The sequence below is a fragment of the Narcine bancroftii genome, chromosome 3, assembly GCF_036971445.1.
Source record: "Narcine bancroftii isolate sNarBan1 chromosome 3, sNarBan1.hap1, whole genome shotgun sequence".
Classification (NCBI taxonomy): Eukaryota; Metazoa; Chordata; class Chondrichthyes; order Torpediniformes; family Narcinidae; genus Narcine; species Narcine bancroftii.
Window position 1 is genome coordinate 266,266,603 of NC_091471.1, and position 19,615 is coordinate 266,286,217.

The 19,615-nt window shown below is 44.0% G+C and overlaps 1 protein-coding gene across 1 annotated transcript in view; it reads right to left on the reverse strand.

Annotated features, from left to right (window-relative positions):
- Positions 1-19,615, reverse strand: part of cers1 (ceramide synthase 1) — a 40,296-nt gene that overhangs the window by 6,497 nt on the left and 14,184 nt on the right. The window contains exons 3-6 of the mRNA XM_069928034.1: positions 13,100-13,280; positions 8,858-9,019; positions 6,574-6,721; positions 1,429-1,568 (exon numbers count right to left, since the gene is read on the reverse strand). Coding sequence (XP_069784135.1) covers positions 1,429-1,568; positions 6,574-6,721; positions 8,858-9,019; positions 13,100-13,280 — 631 coding nt within the window. The remainder of the gene's footprint in view (positions 1-1,428; positions 1,569-6,573; positions 6,722-8,857; positions 9,020-13,099; positions 13,281-19,615) is intronic.

A 19,615-nucleotide genomic window follows, 5' to 3' on the forward strand; every position in this document is an offset into this window, starting at 1 on the left:
TTGGACCTAACACAGGAGAACAGAGAAACATTTATTGACCACAAACAAAATAAGCCTATATTCAAATTTTTAATGTAAAACATAACTGAGTAAATCGGCACTGGAGTCAACCCATTCAGCGTAGCAGGCCTGCTCCCTCGTGGACAACTCTACCTTTCTCCCTGCTACCCTCAAACTTTGACATCCCTATCATCTGATAATAAAATGTCACCTTTAAATTCACACAGCGACCCTGTCCACAATGATTTCCAGGGTATTTAGTTTGAACAATTTGAAGACCTCTCATGGAAGGAATTCCTCCTTTTAGGTTTTAGGTTCAGGGTAACACCCACTCTGTATCTCTCCTATTATGCCCTCTATATTGAAATATATGATGCCTTCCCACAATGCACCAGTTTGTGAAAAACAGGTAGCCCTATGGGCTCCAGAGTTAAACAGGAAAATTTGCAGATGCTGTGCTTGCCCAGCATTTTCGTGCAAGCTTATGACGGGTAGACTAAGTTGATCAGTCCGACCTTTCCCCGATCCTCATGACTGAACTCACACTCCCTTCCTTCTTCAGTCTATTCTTTCTCCCATTAAATCCCATGATTGCATCCTTGACTACTTCCGTTAGCCGTGGTCTAATGGGTAACTGGAACTGTGGGCTGTAACTACTAGCTGATTTCAGAATCACAGAATGGTCACAGCAGATGAAACACCTCAATCCAAGCTCACACTAGACTTTTCCAAGATCAGTCTGAATCCATCCACTCCCTCACTCATTTCCCAGAGTTTTATTTCCTTTTAAAGTGCTCCTTCTAACAGCACAGATGAACCTGCCTCCATGAACATCTCCATCAATGCATTTCAAATTAAAACTTCTTGCTGCATCAAATTCAACAATGACATCATCACCCCTATCTGACCATTCTGCCAATTGGAACTGTTTTTCTCGATCTACCATTTGGGGTTTTAAACCGGTCCCTCCATCCAGTAAGTCCCTCATCCCTGTGACAATGTCAATAAGTCACTTCCAAGAAAGCATTGCAGTGGGGCGCCACGGCCGGTGTAGCGGTTTGCACAATGCCTTTACAACGCCGGCGATCGGGACGGGGGTTTCAATCCCATGCTGTCTGTCAGGAGTTTGTACATACTCCCCGTGTCTAGGTGTGTTTTCTCTGGGGGCTCCAGTTTCCTCCCACCATTTGAAACGTACAGTGAGGGAGTGATGTAGGTTAATTGTGCGGCACAGACTCATGGACCGAAATGGCCTGTTACCATGGTGTATGTGAAAAAAATTTAAAAATTAACAAAATATTCCAATATCCATTCAGACTTCATAGAGTTTTATTTTAGCCTATCCTTAAGATTCTGTACACAATGGCTCTATGATTATATTTCCCTTCAGTTCAGTAGCACCATCCCATATATCAATTATGCTCTTACCCATCTTTGGAGGGGCTTCTCGGGTGCTCGCATTCCTTGTGCACGAATGGCTTGTGCCTGTCCTCAATGTCGTACTCTCGAACATCGTTCACCTCCATCACCTGGCCGGTCAAGACCTTCACCACAAGTAGCACGATGTACTGAAATTGGACAAATCACAGACTATGGGGCGGGGTGACTGGGTTTCTGAAATATGACGACTCTCAGCCTTTCCTTCTGTATTATTCCCATAGGATGAACATAAAAGAAATAGGAGCAGGAGTCGGCCATCCGGCCCATTGAGCCTTCTCCGCCATTCAATGAGATCACGGCTGACCTGACGCTAGGCTCATCTCCACCTACCTGCCTTTTCCCCATATCGCTTAATTCCCTAACTATTTAAAAATCTATCCAACCTTGTTTTAAAAAGAAGTATTTAAATGAGGTAGCCCCACTGCTTCAATGGGCAGCAAATTCAACAAATTGCTCACCCTCTGGGAAAAGCAGTTCCTCCTCACCTCCATCCTAAATCTACTCCCCTGGATCTTGAGGCTACATCCCCTAGTTCTGGTCTACCCCACCAATGGAAACAACTCTATCTGTCTATCTTATCTATGTCTTTCCTCCCATAACCATTGAAAGTGAAGCAAGGTCAGTGGATTGTAACAGGCCCTTCAGCCCATGATGTTGTGCTAGCTTATATATACATTTCCCCCCCTTATTGTTCCTTCATCCATGTGCCTGTCTAAAAGTCTCTTAAATGCCCCTACTGTTCCAGCCTCCACCACCATCCCTGAAAAGGCATTCCAAGCACCCACAACTCTCTGTCCATTAAAAAAAAACACCCCTTGATGTCTCCCCTAAACTTTCCTCCCCGTAGTAGGCATTCTCTGACGTCCTGCACCTTTTATTTTGCAGAAGAGACAAACTCCCCTCAAGAGACCTGCCCTCTCCTAAGGCCCTTACAGTCAGTTGGTGCCCTTTGGGTCTCTCCTCTGCTCAACCTGATTCACGTCCAGGAGGTGAAGCTGGTATTGAGGGCCGGTGTCTCACCTTTACCTTCCACTTTTGTTGTGGGAATGCGCATACACAGGTGTCACCAGGTAGGCAGTGCGTTGTGAGGAGAGATTCAGTTCTCTGGGTGGGGGGGAGGGGGGATGAAGATGGAGAAAGACACCCTCTAAGAGTCTATGTGCAGTGACTTAAAGACTTTATTCGGTACATTTCAAATGTACTATGGGGAGCAGCTAAAGACTTTGTATATTTCCAGTACTGCAGTTACCATGATTACTGTTAACCTAGTTAAATTCTCTTAGTATTAACATCATTACATTCTATGTAGTGTCAGCATCGTTAGTTTTAACTTTATACTTATTTACCAGTAAGTACAAAATATTTCTTTGGGGCGGGAAAGAGTGTTATGGGAAAGCATATGCTCCCGTGACATCAGGTACGCGGAGTGCTGTGGGAACGCAAATCCACGGATGACGTCAGGTACGTGGTGCATTGAGGGGAGAGTTTCAGTTTCGGGCCATCATTGAGATGAATTAAGACAAGTAAGGCCTCTCTCTCTCTCTCTCTCTCTCTCTCTCTCTCGTGATGCTATTTTCAAAGGGAAAATACACAACATTCACCCTTCAAACCCCTCACTTTTTGTCCTCTCCATGGCAGTGTGATGGTCCCCTCTGGGTCAGTGAGAAGGGACATTGGGACTGCCCATGACTGTGGAGCAGTGGTCGTGGGACACGTGCTGGGGCATAAACAATCCTTCACCCTCATGTGGTGACTTCAGATCAAAATTACTACTCCATTAACACCAACTTCAGGACAAAATTACCACCCCATTAACACCAACCAGGTCAAAATTTCCACCCCATTAACATCAACTTCAGGTCAAAATTACTACCCCATAACATGAACTTCAGATCAAAATTACTTCCCATTAAAACCAACTTCAGATCAAAATTACCACCCCATTAACACCAACTTCAGGTCAAAATTACTACCCCATAACATGAACTTCAGATCAAAATTACCTCCCATTAACAACAATTTCAGGTCAAGATTACCAGCCCATTAACACCAATTTCAGGTCAAGATTACCACCCCATTAACATCAATTTCAGGGCAAAATTACCACTCCATTAACACCAGCTTCGGGTCAAAATTACCACCCATTAACAACTTCAGGTCAAGTTTACCACCCCATTAACACCAACTTCAGGTTAAAATTACCACCCAATTAACACCAACTTCAGGTTAAAATTACCACCCCATTAACACCAACTTCAGGTCAAAATTACTACCCCATTAACACCAACTTCAAGTCAAAATTACCATCCCATTAACACCAATTTCAGGTCAAGATTACCACCCCATTAACACCAACCAGGTCAAAATTACCACCCCATTAACACCAACCAGGTCAAAATTACCACCCCATTAACATCAACTTCAAGTCAAAATTACCACCCCATTAACATCAACTTCAAGTCAAAATTACCATCCCATTAACACCAACTTCAGGTCAAAATTACTACCCCATTAACACCAACTTCAAGTCAAAATTACCATCCCATTAACACCAATTTCAGGTCAAAATTACCACCCCATTAACACCAACTTCAGGTTAAAATTACCACCCCATTAACACCAACCAGGTCAAAATTACCACCCCATTAACACCAACCAGGTCAAAATTACCACCCCATTAACACCAATTTCAGGTCAAAATTACCACCCCATTAACACCAACTTCAGGTTAAAATTACCACCCCATTAACACCAACCAGGTCAAAATTACCATCCCATTAACACCAATTTCAGGTCAAAATTACCACCCCATTAACACCAACTTCAGGTTAAAATTGCCACCCCATTAACACCAATTTCAGGTCAAAATTACCACCCCAATAACACCAACTTCAGGTCAAGATTACCACCCCATTAACACCAACTTCAGGTTAAAATTACCACCCCATTAACACCAACCAGGTCAAAATTACCACCCCATTAACACCAACTTCAGGTCAAGATTACCACCCCATTAACACCAACTTCAGGTTAAAATTACCACCCCATTAACACCAACCAGGTCAAAATTACCACCCCATTAACACCAATTTGAGGTCAAGATTACCACCCCATTAACACCAACTTCAGGTTAAAATTACCACCCCATTAACACCAACCAGGTCAAAATTACCACCCCATTAACACCAATTTCAGGTCAAGATTACCACCCCATTAACACCAACTTCAGGTTAAAATTACCACCCCATTAACACCAACCAGGTCAAAATTACCACCCCATTAACACCAACTTCAGGTCAAAATTATCACCCCATTAACACCAACCAGGTCAAAATTACCACCCCATTAACACCAATTTCAGATCAAAATTACCACCCCATTAACACCAACTTCAGGTCAATATTACTACCCCATAACATGAACTTCAGATCAAAATTACTTCCCATTAAAACCAACTTCAGATCAAAATTACCACCCCATTAACACCAACTTCAGGTCAAGTTTACCAGCCCATTAACACCAATTTCAGGTCAAGATTACCAGCCCATTAACACCAATTTCAGGGCAAAATTACCACCCCATTAACACCAACTTCAGGTCAAAATTACCACCCCATTAACACCAACCAGGTCAAAATTATCACCCCATTAACACCAACTTCAGGTTAAAATTACCACCCCATTAACACCAATTTCAGGTCAAGATTACCACCCCATTAACACCAACTTCGGGTCAAAATTACCACCCATTAACACCAACTTCGGGTTAAAATTACCACCCATTAACACCAACTTCAGGTCAAAACTACCACCCATTAACACCAATTTCAGGGCAAAATTACCACCCCATTAACACCAACTTCGGGTCAAAATTACCACCCCATTAACACCAATTTCAGATCAAAATTACCACCCCATTAACACCAACTTCGGGTCAAAATTACCACCCATTAACACCAACTTCAGGTCAAAATTACCACCCATTAACACCAACTTCAGGTCAAAATTACCACCCATTAACACCAATATCAGGGCAAAATTACCACCCCATTAACACCAACTTCGGGTCAAAATTACCACCCCATTAACACCAACCAGGTCAAAATTATCACCCCATTAACACCAATTTCAGATCAAAATTACCACCCATTAACAACAACTTCAGGTCAAGATTACCAGCCCATTAACACCAACCAGGTCAAGATTACCACCCCATTAACACCAATTTCAGATCAAAATTACCACCCCATTAACACCAACTTCGGGTCAAAATTACCACCCCATTAACACCAACTTCGGGTCAAAATTACCACCCCATTAACACCAACCAGGTCAAAATTACCACCCCATTCGCACAATAGCCCCAACATTTGACCTCCTCCTGTGAATAAAATGGTGCGGAAGTTTTTTAAGGGAAGCTACATATGTGAATAGAACAACCTTAGTTGCAGATTATAGAGACTAGTGTAACCATGATAAATTGAATCGACAAGCAATTGACAATTAAGAGTGATGATTTCAACTGTGCGGGTGATTCAGTTAATGTAGTGGTTTAATGCAACACCTACTACAGAACCAGTGACCAGGGTTCGAATCCAACGCTGCCTGTAAGAAGTTTGGATGCTCTCCCCATCTCTGCGTGGGCTTTCTCCGGGTGTTCCGGTTTCCTCCCACCCTTCAAAAACGCACTGGATTCATAGGTTAATTGGGGTATTTGGGCGGCATAGACTCATGGTCGAGGATGGCCTGTTACCATGCTGTATGTCTAAATTATAAGGTTAGGATGGCCACCAAGGGCTTGGAAGAAGGTGAACAGCTAAATAAAAGAGGAATAGATTCTGGCAGGATGAGAAGATGGAAGAGTTGTGTGCAAACACCAGGATTGGCAAAAAATCACTTGGGTCCAGATTGCAGCTGTAACGTTGATATAATTTCTAGGATTATCAGTACTGGTGATGCAAATCTACTCCTCCCCTCTTGCTTTTATCATCATGCCCCACTCCCTCTCCCAACCAGCAAGAACGAACCCTTTCCTCCCGCCACGGTTCTTTCCTCCCGCAGTCAACAGGGTGGGGTGAGAGAGGTCCAGGTGGAAGGTGGGCAGAGACCCACCCCCCTCAACAGAATTACTCACCAGAAACCAATAAATATTCATCAAAGTGAGGACAAGCAGCAAAATGTTGAAGAAAAAGTAAAAGGGGATATTGGGAACAGACTGAAGGCTGGAGTAACAGGTGGCGTACAGCACTTTCAGGGGAAACCAGTAAAGTCGAAACCAGAACCTATGAGAAAAAGAGAGAGAGGGTTGCAGAGAAGGAACTTCACTATCAACATCCAGCCATCTCACTGTCCCAAGACACAACACCCAGTTGTAGGTCTGAAAATATCACTGAAATGCATCAGAGAGAGACATTAAGGAGGTTGTCTATCCATAGCCTGATGTCGTTTAAAGAGCTTACAGACAGTGAAGTGATTTTTCGCAAGTGACATAGCAAAGGAGGGGTTGGGAAGCAATCTGTGCATGAGATTCCCCACCCCCCCCAAAACTATCACTGAAAGTTGCTCCAGAGTTGAACTTTGCCAGCTATTGAACACAGCACCACAGAAACAGGCCCTTTGGCCCATCGAGTCAGTGCCAAACTATTATTCTGCCTGGTCCCATTGACCTGCACCTGGACTACAGACCTCCATACCCCTCCTATCCAAATCAAGCCTGCATTCACCATTTCAGCTGGTGGCTTGTTCCACATGCTGTGTGAAGAAGTTCCTTCCACATTGCAGTGCGATCTTTTACATCGATCTGTGACAGAGCTGATGGGTCATCATGAGGCCAATTTTTAACTGTTAAACACCCTGGAATACTTCATGTGAAATGTGCAACATAAATATAGATCCTTTCTTTCCTGTAAAACAATACTCACATATTTCTCCACTTGGAACACACAAACACACAACTCCCAAGTACTTCATTTTATGAATAGCCCTTAGATTGTAACGGCTATGCACATATTAAGGAATGTTGGGTTGGATGCGTGTAATCTCAGCCAGAGAGGATAAAAAGGGGAAAGCATTTCAAAAAGGGGGCCGTGGATGTTAAAGCTGGTATATGGGCTGCTAACGCAGTGAGCCACTTTGTCCTGCATGGTGTTTGGCATTGTTCAAGTTGCACTAGCAGAATACCCAGCCTCTGACCTGCTCTTCTAGCCAGAATATTTACATGAATGGTCTGGTCGAACTTCTGGTTGATAGCTAAGATCTCTGGGATGCTGTTATGGCCAGGACCTGACCATGGTCATGTTCAGAGTGGCAGATGGGATTCTGATCGTGAGCTGGTTTATTTAGGGTGGCATGGTTAAAACAGAGGTCAGTGCAACGCTGTAACAGCGCCAATGACTCAGTTCGAATCCAGCTCTGTCTGTGTGGATTTCCTCCGGGTGCTCTGGTTTTCTCCCACCCTTTAAAAATGTACCAGCGTTGTACGTCAATTGGGTGTATTTGGGCTGGAAAGGATTGCAACCGTGCTGTATGTCTGAATTAAAAATTAAAAATTTTCTGTTATATTTCATACCATTTGAGATGCAAACCAACATCCCATTAGTCTGATTCAAGGTTCAAGGCTCCTTTAATTGTCACGTAATAATACATTAAAAATATGATACACTTTTAAACTTTTTTCTAGCGTAAGGTAAACAAAGAGTCGCCATGAGCATTGCCTGATGCCCCTAATAATTGGAGAAAGATAAGCAAAAAAGGAGAGGCTGAGTGCCCCTGGATTTGCCTCCAGCGCTCCCACGGCCTCTGCAGCCGCAGCCCAAACCTCCGACACAATTAGGAAGCCAGCGCCCGAGGCCCTTCTTGCAAGGTGCGTAAAAATCAGCCTTATGACAGAACTGCTAAATGATGACCCGTTGGCTCGGTCACAGGGTGATGTAAAAGATCACACTGCACAGTGGGAAGGCACATCTTCACCCAGAGAGTGGAGACTGTTGCTATCCATTAGCTTTCAGGTCCCTAAACATGAACACCTTCTGCTCCTTCACACCTCTCAGTCCCTCGCTGTCTTGTAAGTACAGAAGACCCCTTATACAGTACAATAAAACCCCTGGAATCCGGCACCTTTGGGGAATGATAGATGCCAGAAAAGTGTATTTTCTCGTTGCGTGTTGCGTGATTGGCGAACTAACAGTGAGGTGTGCCAATTTTAAACCTGTATTTTTAACCTATTTATTCTCCGATCTTTTTTGCCGGTTGTTTGAATTCTGGATAATATGGGTTTTACCGTATGAAATATCATGAGCAATGGTAGGAGGATTGGTCCAAAACTTTGTCCAAGGGACAAGGTGGCTCACGATCGGCAGTACCGGTTGGGGGCTACGCTGGGATCCATTTACGAGCTTCACCCAAGAACAGTAACTTACCAGCTCACTGCAAAGGCACAGCATCCAATATTGGAAGCCACGTCATTCAGTTGGTGGTGGACCCCAGCTCTGTTTTTGAAGTAAACGTTGAGCTTCGTGAACTCGAGCAAAATGTCATTGATATCATGCAGAAAGAGAACCAAGATTCCAATGTTGTGATACCTGCATCAAAAATAAATGGTTACTTTGTCCAAGTGGTTAACACATCAGCTGGAACATGTTTGAAAATAAAGGGCATGGTGCCAATTTTTCCAACAGATTACAGAGTGATAGAGAAAGGAACCACACAGAAACAGACCCTTCAGCCCATTGAATCTGCACTGACCATCAAGCACCTATTTACTCTATTCCCACATGAATCCCATTTTTAAAATTTCTCCCTACATCTCCCCAGGTTCTAACACTCATCCACATGAGGAGCAATTTACAGTGGCCAATGAACCTACCAATCGGCATATCTTTTTGGCATGGGAGGAAACCCATGCAGTCACAGGGAGAATGTACAAACTCCACACAAACTGCGCCTAAAGTCAGGATTGAACCCAGGACTCTGGTGCTGTGGCACCCCTAACAAAACAACGTTGTTCACCATGTTTAGACAACTGCGGTGACTGCACCGCCACCTTGATGAAGGGCTCAAGCCTGAAGCATTGGCGATGTATCTTTACCTTTGCTACAAAAAGGCACTGTTTGACCTGCTGAGTTTCTCCGGCATTTGTGTTTTTTTCTCACTTAACCAGTGTCAACAGAATCATGTGTTTTATGACGGCACCCTCTCCATCACTCACAGCACCACTCCATTGGCTCACGCTCTCCTGTCTCAACTACCTTGTTGCTGAAATGTTCACCCAAGCTACTCCTAATTGTTCCAATGCTCCATTGTCAGAACCTTCCATCTTTAAACCTACCCAAACAACGAGTTCATCTAAAACCCTGCTTCTTGTATCTCAACTCCTGTGTCCCAATTACCCACCACCTTTGTACTTCACTTACAATGGTTCCAATAATAGCTCAATTTCAAAATCTTTCTCTTGGTGGTCTCATCCTCCAAGTTTTCCAGCCCATAATACCTTCTGGGTCTCTGCTCTCCTCTACCCCCTGGCTCGGTTTTAGATCACAGAATTGCTGTATTTTTTTTAATTCCACTCATTTTAATCTATCAATGATTTTCCCATAGGCACTGGGGAAATATTACAAAATTATGTGCAGGATGTAACCATTGCTGACAAGACCAGTGTTGATTGCACAGTGTTAATTGCCCTTGAGAAGGGGATGGTGGAGAGGAGTCACGTGATGGAGTAGTGGCCGGACGGTGAACTCCAGCCCTCTCCAGAAAAGTCGGGAAAAACAAGAGAAAACACAAAGGCACAGAAATAAAAGTTACAGAAAAGTGAGTATAAAGGTGGAAAGAAGATGGCGACAAAAAAAGAAAAGTCGAAAGCAACGGTAAGAAGAGAGGAAGAGAAGACAAAGGAGGAAAAAGGTGAAGGCCTTACCTGTCCGAAGAGGCCCGCTGCGGAGAGAGAAACCCGCTCCCTCAGGTCGGTAAATAATGGACTACAAAAATGGCTCGCAGAGCCGAGCAAAAGTGCGCAACCGCGCATGCGCGATACTTCGCGCATGCGCGATGCGAATGAAAAAAAACACACCGACGGGAGGGGGGACCAGCTGGGGAGTCGATCTCCACAGCCGGCAACGACAGCTGCAGAACACCTGCAGCAAGAAGAGACCACAGAAGACAATAGAAACAAGAAAGAAGAGGAGGAAAGGGCAACAAAGAAACAACAGATGGTCAACCCAGAGGAAGAAGAAGAGGAAGAGTATGGTGAAATAGAAGAAGAAAAGATAGGCAAGGTAAAGGATATACTTGCTCTTATTAAAGGATACATGGAGTCATTTAAAGAATGGCAAACACAGGAATTTAAGGATTTAAGAAAAAGAATAAACAACACAGAAGAGAAAATAATTAAAATGGAGATGACCTTAACAGAAATGGGAAAAAAAATGGACAAGATGGAAGAGCGGGCAGTAGCAGCAGAAATGGAGGTAGAAGACTTAAAAAAGAAATTGGAGGAATCTAATAAAAAAACTAAAGAGACACAAGAACTACTAGCTCAAAAAATAGATACAATGGAAAACCATAACAGAAGAAATAACATAAAGATAGTGGGCCTTAAGGAAGATGAAGAAGGCAAGAATATGAGGGAGTTTATAAAAGAGTGGATCCCTAAGACCCTAGGATGTCCAGAACTACAACATGAAATGGAAATAGAAAGGGCACATAGAGTATTGGCCTCTAAACCACAACCACAACAAAAACCAAGATCTATTGTAGTAAAATTCCTAAGATATACTACAAGAGAAAAGGTACTGGAGAAGACAATGGAAAAAGTAAGAGAGGGCAACAAACCACTGGAGTATAAAGGGCAAAAAATCTTCATTTATCCAGATATAAGTTTTGAACTCCTAAAGAAGAGAAAAGAGTTCAATACAGCAAAGGCGATTTTATGGAAGAAAGGGTATAAATTTATACTAAAGCATCCAGCGGTATTGAAAATATTTATTCCAGGACAACAAAACAGACTATTCTCGGATCCAGAAGAAGCACGAAAATTTGCAGAACAATTACAAAAATAGACTGAGGGAGGAAGACGGGTAATGAGAGTTAAAATGATCACGACTGATATGTATGTGGGTAAAGACAAAAATAGACTGAGGGATGAAGACGGGTAATGAGAGTAAAAATGATCACGATTGATATGTATGCAGGTAAAGAGGTATAAGAGTGAATAGAGACAATGAGCATACATGAATGTATCTGTACTTAGAGGAAAATATAGATAGTATAGACAAGAATTAATAAGGGAAGGTAATGGAATAGAGAGAATAAGGAGGGAATTAAAAGAGGGACCTTTGTGACATATGAAAAGTGAAATCTTTTCTGGGGGAGGCGGGGTGGGGGGAAATAGCGGTCACTGCAAAATCAGTTGACGCTTGCGAGTGGATTCGCAAATCCAAATGGAGAGGGGAGATGTGGTTGTCCGACAAGGGATAAAGGACAACTCAGGAGGTGAAGGGGAGATTGGGGATAAATAAGATAGAAATAGGAGAATAAGGAAAATGTTAGATGTTGTAGGAATGTTGTCTTATAAAGAGTTGAAAATAAGAAAACAGAAATGGAAAAGGAGGAAAGGTAATGATGGAAAAACGGAAAGAGAAGATAAACAAAATATAAAAGGGCTACGCTGAACTATATGTCTTTAAATATTAATGGAATACATAACCAAATTAAAAGGAAGAAACTACCAAATTTAAATGAATAAATGTATTCCATTAGAAAAAATAACATATTGGTTAAGAAATAATATTGAAATATTCGAACAAGTATAGGAGCCTTACATTAAATACAATAGCGAAAACCTACCGGGGACAAACATTACCTAAGTTGATGGAAGGAGAAGGAAAGAAAAGAATGGACTCAGTAGAATTTCTGGTGTAATTTTGTTGAATGACAACATTGTCTGACTGGCTTAATGCAACCTAGATTGTATACCTAAAATGGATGAGAGGGGGGGGTGGGGGGGTGGTTTGGGAGGAAAGGGGGGGGGGAGAAAAAGTCACTGTATATGTGTGAAAAAGAAATAGTGTATATCATGGCTAATGTGATTTATGGTGTGAAAAATAAAAAAATTAAAAAAAAAAAAAATAAAAAAAAAAAGAGAAGGGGATGGTGAGCCACTTTCTTGAACCGTTGCAGTCCTTCAGCTGAAGGCACAGTCACAGTGCTGTTAGGGACAGACTTCCAGAGCTGTACCAAGAACCTTGATGCACTTCCAAGGGCAGGGTATTCCATCACTTTCCTGTCTCGGTAAAAAACCTTGGAAGATTAACAGGCAAAGGTTAAAAACACCGAAACATCATTCACTCACAATCAGAGGGCCATGTTAAGGGGTGAGGATTGGCATTCACTCTAATAAGAAAAACAGACTTTCTAGTTACATCCTAAGATCAGGAGTCCTGTTGCACAGTGATTCCCTCTCTTGGCATTTTTTACAGTTGACACTTGTCCAGGATTGTCCAGGAATTGAAGATTAATCCCTTAGAAGAAAAATGTACATATTTTTTAACATTACAACATTAAAAATGGGGGACAAATGATGGTTGATCAGAAGCAGGAAGTCATGAGATGAACCCTTCAGGAATCGACCAGAGTTGACAACCTCAGCGCACAACCACACCCACCTGAAGGCATAGGAGAAGGTAATCAGAGCCAGTGTGATCACATGATGGATCAGCATCACCACGGAGTCCTTTCTCCAGGCATCCATGTAGACCGTGGCATAGATGGCATGTCCGTAGAAACTGCACTGGATCAAGTAAGCAATTGCTATGTCTTTTGGGACATCGTTAGCCGCTCTCCACTCTGAAAAATTAGCACAACGGCGACTCCTTTAGTTCATATCAGGCACTCTCCATTTGAACCATTGAAGCTTCACAGCAGAGGAAGGATTTAGCACTTCGTTCTCTGGGATGATACCAGACCTCATGAAGATGGGCCCACATGGGGCAAAGCAGAATTGTAATAACAATGATTACAGAATAACAACGTTTAATCACAGGAGAAAAACAATTGGCTCCATCAGCTTCTTTGGAAAAGCTGTTCCCAGCCCCCTCTCCCCTTGGTTAGTGCTCTTTTGGAACATGTCCAATTGGCTTTTGAAAGTTCCTGTTGGATCTGATTCTTAGTATTTCAGATTGTGCATTCCTTGGGTGAAGGAACTTCCCCTCATTTCTTACCTGGTTCTTTTGCCAGTCAGTTTATGTTGACATGCTCTTGTTGAGGTCCTTCCTTTTTAATCAGAACCTTCTCTCCACTGTGTCCCCCCTCCCCACCCCATGATTTTCAACTCCTCTATGAAATCTCTTCTCGTCCTTCTCTGACCGAGGGAGGAAAATATCAGCACTTGCCTGTTACTTAAGGCTCCCAATCCTGGTAACATCCGGGATTAATGTCAACCCACATACACATTAACAACACATTGCATGAACTTCACTGACTGTCAAGCACAGAGCACAGCAGGACTGCTTTAAGCGGAGCTGATCACTTTTTTAACGGGTTGATCCCAAGTTCATATAAATGTCACATGAGTTTTTCTGGAAGTCAAGCAGAAAATGGAAATGTAGAAGGGAACCAATCAACATCTGTGGACAAAATGGCCAAGTTAAGGGGTTGTCACGGCTGGAGAAGGTTAAGAATTTGCATAGGATCAGAGCAAAGGCAGAATTTGGTCGACGGGGAGGGGAGGAGAGGGGGAAGGGGTGCCACATTGAAGATGGGAACACATCAATTAGCCACCCAGAAACATGGTCCTCAGTGCCTGGCATTCATTTCATTTTCTAATCCCAAACTGATTTATCCTCCATCTCTATTCTGCTCACTACTTTGAATTTATAATACTTCATCTTACATCATTTTACATTTCATTTCACTTACATCTCACCTATTGATTGGTTTTTCCTTTTGTTTCAATAATTCTCCAAACCCTCGGGAGGAAAAAGAGTGCAGGAAAAAGTAAATCAAGGGTGAATCCTTTGGCAGTCGGACTGCCTTTTCCTCTGGATGCTCCCGGCAATGTATAAATGGCCAGATCATGGTTTCTCAGTGGTGTTTGAGAGACTTCTCGAACGACACAGTGTGGAGAAAATGTTCCCTTTGGCAGTTTTCATCTGGCATCAGTGAAAGAACAAGGAGATATTCCCAAGCGTGAGACTTGACAGGACACCAACAGGTTGTGGTGTTACCCTTGTGTCTCTTGCCCTTACTATTCTAGAAGATACTGGTCATGGATTTGAGTGGAGACATCATGGAAGCCTTGGGATTATTGATCCATGAAAGAGTGATTAGAATAATTTTATGATCTCCAGTTTGGAAGGTGAAGCAATTACTTCAAAATGTATTAAAAAATATTGGTGGGCTTGACAGAATAGGCGCCAGCGACTTGTTTCCACGATCAGAAGGGTATGAAACGAAGAGTAACAGACTTAAAATGGGATCTGACCGCACAGCTGACGACGAGGCCCAGGCTCGAAACGTTGGCTTACCCTCGACTTCCTACAGATGCTGTGTGACCTGTTGAGTTTCTCCAGCATGGTTGTGCATTGCACCTGTGTAATGCGCGTCGAAAGAACCAAAGACTTGTTGATCCAAACCAAGGCTTTTATTAACTAAAAGACTGGAGCATATCACAAGTAGGTCGAACAGTCCAGAATGACCTGGTCTGGCTAGGAGCAATCCTTTAAGACCTGTCAGTAGGTGTGGCTACACTCTCAGCCAATCACAGTCATCCTACACTACCATCTGTACATATGTGCATATACACATTAGTGATAGAATCTGTACTATCACAACCTGACCATTTAGGCCTGAGGAGAAGTTGCTTCAACTCAAGATGAGCTGTGAATTCAGCAACCTTGGAATCTTTGCTCAGTAATTGTGTGCATTCAAGGCAGGGTCTGAACCATAAGCCCCTTTCACACTGTCGATTACACGTGAATTAACCCTCTAATTTGGTAGGTCAAATCACGTGAATCACCTGGTGTGAAATGACGTAACCAGTCAGGGCAAGTCAATGGGGGCATGTATCAAAGCCCAGTTGAGTTAACTCACCAATCACTGTGGTGCACTGTCGGTAGAAGCAAACATACAAAACTAAAAGACTGTACAACAGGCTTTATTCGACGTAAAACTCCACAGAGCCAGCTGTGAGATTGTGCTGCTGTGAGCTCTGAGAGAGACTTCGAAGAGTCGGCTCAGGCTGATATCCCGGAGGGTGAATGACACCCGACAGAGTGGGGCTTAGTCCATGCAGGTCAGCTGAATGATAGCTGGCCAGGTGTTGTCTTGTCCCCATGCTCTTCTGCAGGTACAGAGGTTTCCCCCTGTGGTGTACCACCATAATGGTCTACTCGACTTACCGGGTACCATTAATGACGTGCTTGTGTCAGTCTGGCAGTTATATTTCACAGCGCAGCCAGCCACAGTCTGACAGCTCTGGTGGCCGCGCTCTGACATCCCCACTGCCTGAGCCCCGCGGCCTGACAGGCCCACCACTTCACTCTCTTCCTCCTCCATTCTCCTCCCTCCTGCTTCCATTCCCTCTTCCTCTTGCCCCATTTCCCCCCATCAGTACCACACCGATTCCACCGCCTCGCACCATCCTGACAGCCCCATCGTCTCACTGCGTAGTTCTTCACCAAAACCCGGGAACTTTTTTAGTTGTATTGCTATTCCTGTTGCCACCATTAATACATTAATCTATACATTAATGACTGTATAGATAACCATATAATAACCATACAGCACAGAACAGGCCAGTTCGGCCCTACTAGTCCATGCCGTAACAAATCCCCACCCTCCTAGTCCCACTGACCAGCACCCGGTCCATACCCCTCCAGTCCTCTCCACTCCATGTAACGATCCAGTCTTTCCTTAAATGTAACCAATGATCCCGCCTCGACCACGTCTGCCGGAAGCTCATTCCACATCCCCACCACCCTTTGCATAAAGAAATTTCCCCTCATGTTCCCCTTATAATTTTCCCCCTTCAATCTTAAACCATGCCCTCTAGTTTGAATCTCCCCCTTTCTTAATTGAAAAAGCCTATCCACGTTTACTCTGTCTGTCTCTTTTAAAATCTTAAACCCCTCTACCAAGTCCCCCCTCAATCTAGTGACTGTAGAATTCTTGGAATTGGGACCACAGCTGCATAACAAGGGACACTACTGCACAGACAGGACCCCAGCCTGCTGAGGGAACACATGGTTAAAACAGCCCCCATCTTTCCCACCCTATCCAAGCATGACCTGAGCTCCCCTCCACGGTTTAAGTCCCCCAAAAGCAGCCACCACTTTCTCTTCGAATAACAGTCATGTTACCGGGATGGGCGTTCCTTGGCCACTCTCTCTGCTCTGGACCCACTCTTTTTGCACCCTTTCAGGTCGAACTGAACAAATGTAGAACTACATGGAGTTCGGTTTCAAAATGAAAGCGACCGTCTCCTAGACCACACTGTGGCAAAGTTGGGCATCTCTGAAAGATTGTTTCTTGCCCTTGAAAAGTGTTAAGTGAGGTGCTATTATCCAGTGGCCAAACAAAAAACAACATAACGGGCTCTAACTCAGTGCAGCTCCCAGCTGATTTACACGCAAATGGGGGAAAAAAACCTATGTTGTCGGTCTAATTATGGAAGGCTCAATTACATCAATTAGAAGATACAGAGGCCTACAACGTTATGGCAACACGTTAGCGAAAGAAAAGCGAATGTTCTCACTGGAGAGGGAATCGAAGGGGTGTTTATCGTTTTATACTAATCTGGGAAGGGGATTTACACTTTGGTGTTGATTTGGTGTTTGAAAAAAAATTATTAATGGCCATGAATCCATTGGCGGGGCTGTCAGAGTGCGGCTGGCTGCCCTCTGACTACTGTGAAATGTGCCATCAGCTGGGCTATCAGAGCTTTGTACGTAATACGTCACTTGTGACATCATCGCTGGAGGCTGAACCCCCCCCCCCACCCTTAAAATCCCGAGTTGCAGAATTACCTGCAAATTATGGTGCAGTGTGAAAGGCTCCCGGGTTCAGCTTGCCTGCAATTTTTCCCATTTCCTAGGAGGGGTGGCATTTTGAAAGGTGTTCTAGATGTAGGGGTGGGACAGAACCTGGGGAAAGAGGCAACCGGTCAGCTGCAACATTGAAAAGCAGAGCAAGCCGGAAGGGTCCAGATAGACGGATGGCAGGAAAAGCAACACATCTTTCCTGCTATCTGTTGGTGTGGGTTTCTCTGTAGGCCCTTTCAAACTGCCGTGTAGAACAGGCAATTTGCCCGATTAGCACCCCAGTTACACGTCAGTTTGAAAGGGTCTGACCCAGTCAACCCTGTCAGAACCCAACCGGGCCCCTGACCCACCTCAGAGGTAGTCAGAGAACCCAGTTAAACTTACCTAGGTCATGTCCACAGGGCATTTGAACAGGAAAATGGCCGACCCGCTTATTCCGGTGACGTCAGCGCTTGCATGCGTGCGTCACCGGGCAGCCAGCATCTGAACATCCGGCGGTACTTGCGGGGGTGGGCGGGATCTCCCCATTAAATCGCCGGGTTGACGATTTAATGGGTCGATCCCCCTGCGATTTAAAAGGTGCTTCCAGCACCTTTTCCCCAGTAATCGGAATGGAAGCAGGAAGCCCCCTTGACAAGGAGCTCCTTCTGCCGGGGACTGACTCATGTCGCAGTACCGTTGCAGTATCAGACAGACCCTGCAACCAAAGACCTGGGTTTTGGCCCTTGGTTAAAAGTACAAACTTTTGATACCCAAGCCACAAACAGCAATTTGTTATACTCTGTGTTTGCAACTTAATCCTTCGTAAGCAGGCACCTTCCCAAAAATATCAGGAATGTTTTTACCAAAATATTGAACAGGTAGAGAGGGACAGCGACAAAATAAATGAGTTCCTACCAGCAGGAGAGTCAATGACCATAAGACACACACTTGTGATCATTGGTTAAAAAAAATAAAATACTGGCAATTTGTTGCTTATCTGATCAAGATAAGTTTTTGTACTGGCCTGACTTCAAATATATCACTGTTCCTTCATCGCCAGTGTCTCTAAAGTAAAATGAATAATTTTAATTAAATTACAGCAGGTTCATTGTGCCCTGCTGAAATTTGGAATCAAATCAAATTCAACAACTCCTTTCAAAAATGGCTCAACAGATATTTTCAGGGGAGGGAAGTTTGCCAAAATTGGATAGCAATGAACAAATGTGCTGGAGAAACTCAGCACAGCATGTACAGGAAGCCAAAGGTATCCATCACTTCGGGCCTGAGCCCCTTCACCAAGGTCTCCTCTTGATGCTGAGCTCTTCTGGCCTTTTTGTGCTTTGCACTCGCTGGACATAGGAAGAAGAGGGGGAGGCCTCGTAGAGACATTTTGAATGCTGAAAGGCCTAGATGTTTCCCAGGGTAGGGGAGTCTGGAACGAGTGGCCACAACTTCAGGAGAAAAGGTCAATTTAAAGTAGAGAGGCAGAATTTTTTCTTTAGCCAGTGGGTCTGTGGAAGCGAGGCTGTTGGGTGAATTTAAGGCAGAGATTGACAGGTATTTGATTGGACAGGGCATCGAGGGGGAAGGCCGGGGAGTGGGGTTGAGCGGGAGGATGGATCAGCTCACGATAGAATGGCAGAGCAGGCTCGACAGTCGACTTCTGCTCCTATACACAGAAAGATCTTCCACAAGACAGTAAAGTGAACACCAAGTTCATCTGCCCTTCCTTTTGTTAGCGGTATTGTTTCTGGGAGGACTGCTGATCAGGACACTGGTGTAAGTCTTCATTCACATCTTTAATGGGACAGTCATAGTTCAGCATTCCATCTGAATCTTCAGAAATTTTGTGTCAACCTCATGTGTCAGCCTGGATCCCCAACCCCACGGACTTCTGACTCACAGCTAAATATATTATCATAAGAAATAGGAGCAGGAGTCGGCCATCCGGCCTGTCGAGCCCACTCCGCCATTCCATGAGATTGGGGCTGATCTGATAATCGGCTCATCTCCACCCACCTGCCTTTTCCACTTATCCCTTAATTCCCCTCCTTTGTACAATCTATCCAATCTATTCAGTAAATATATTTACTGAAGTCCCCTCCACTGCTTCAATGGGCAGTGAATTCCACAGATTAACCACCCTCTGGGAAAAGCAGT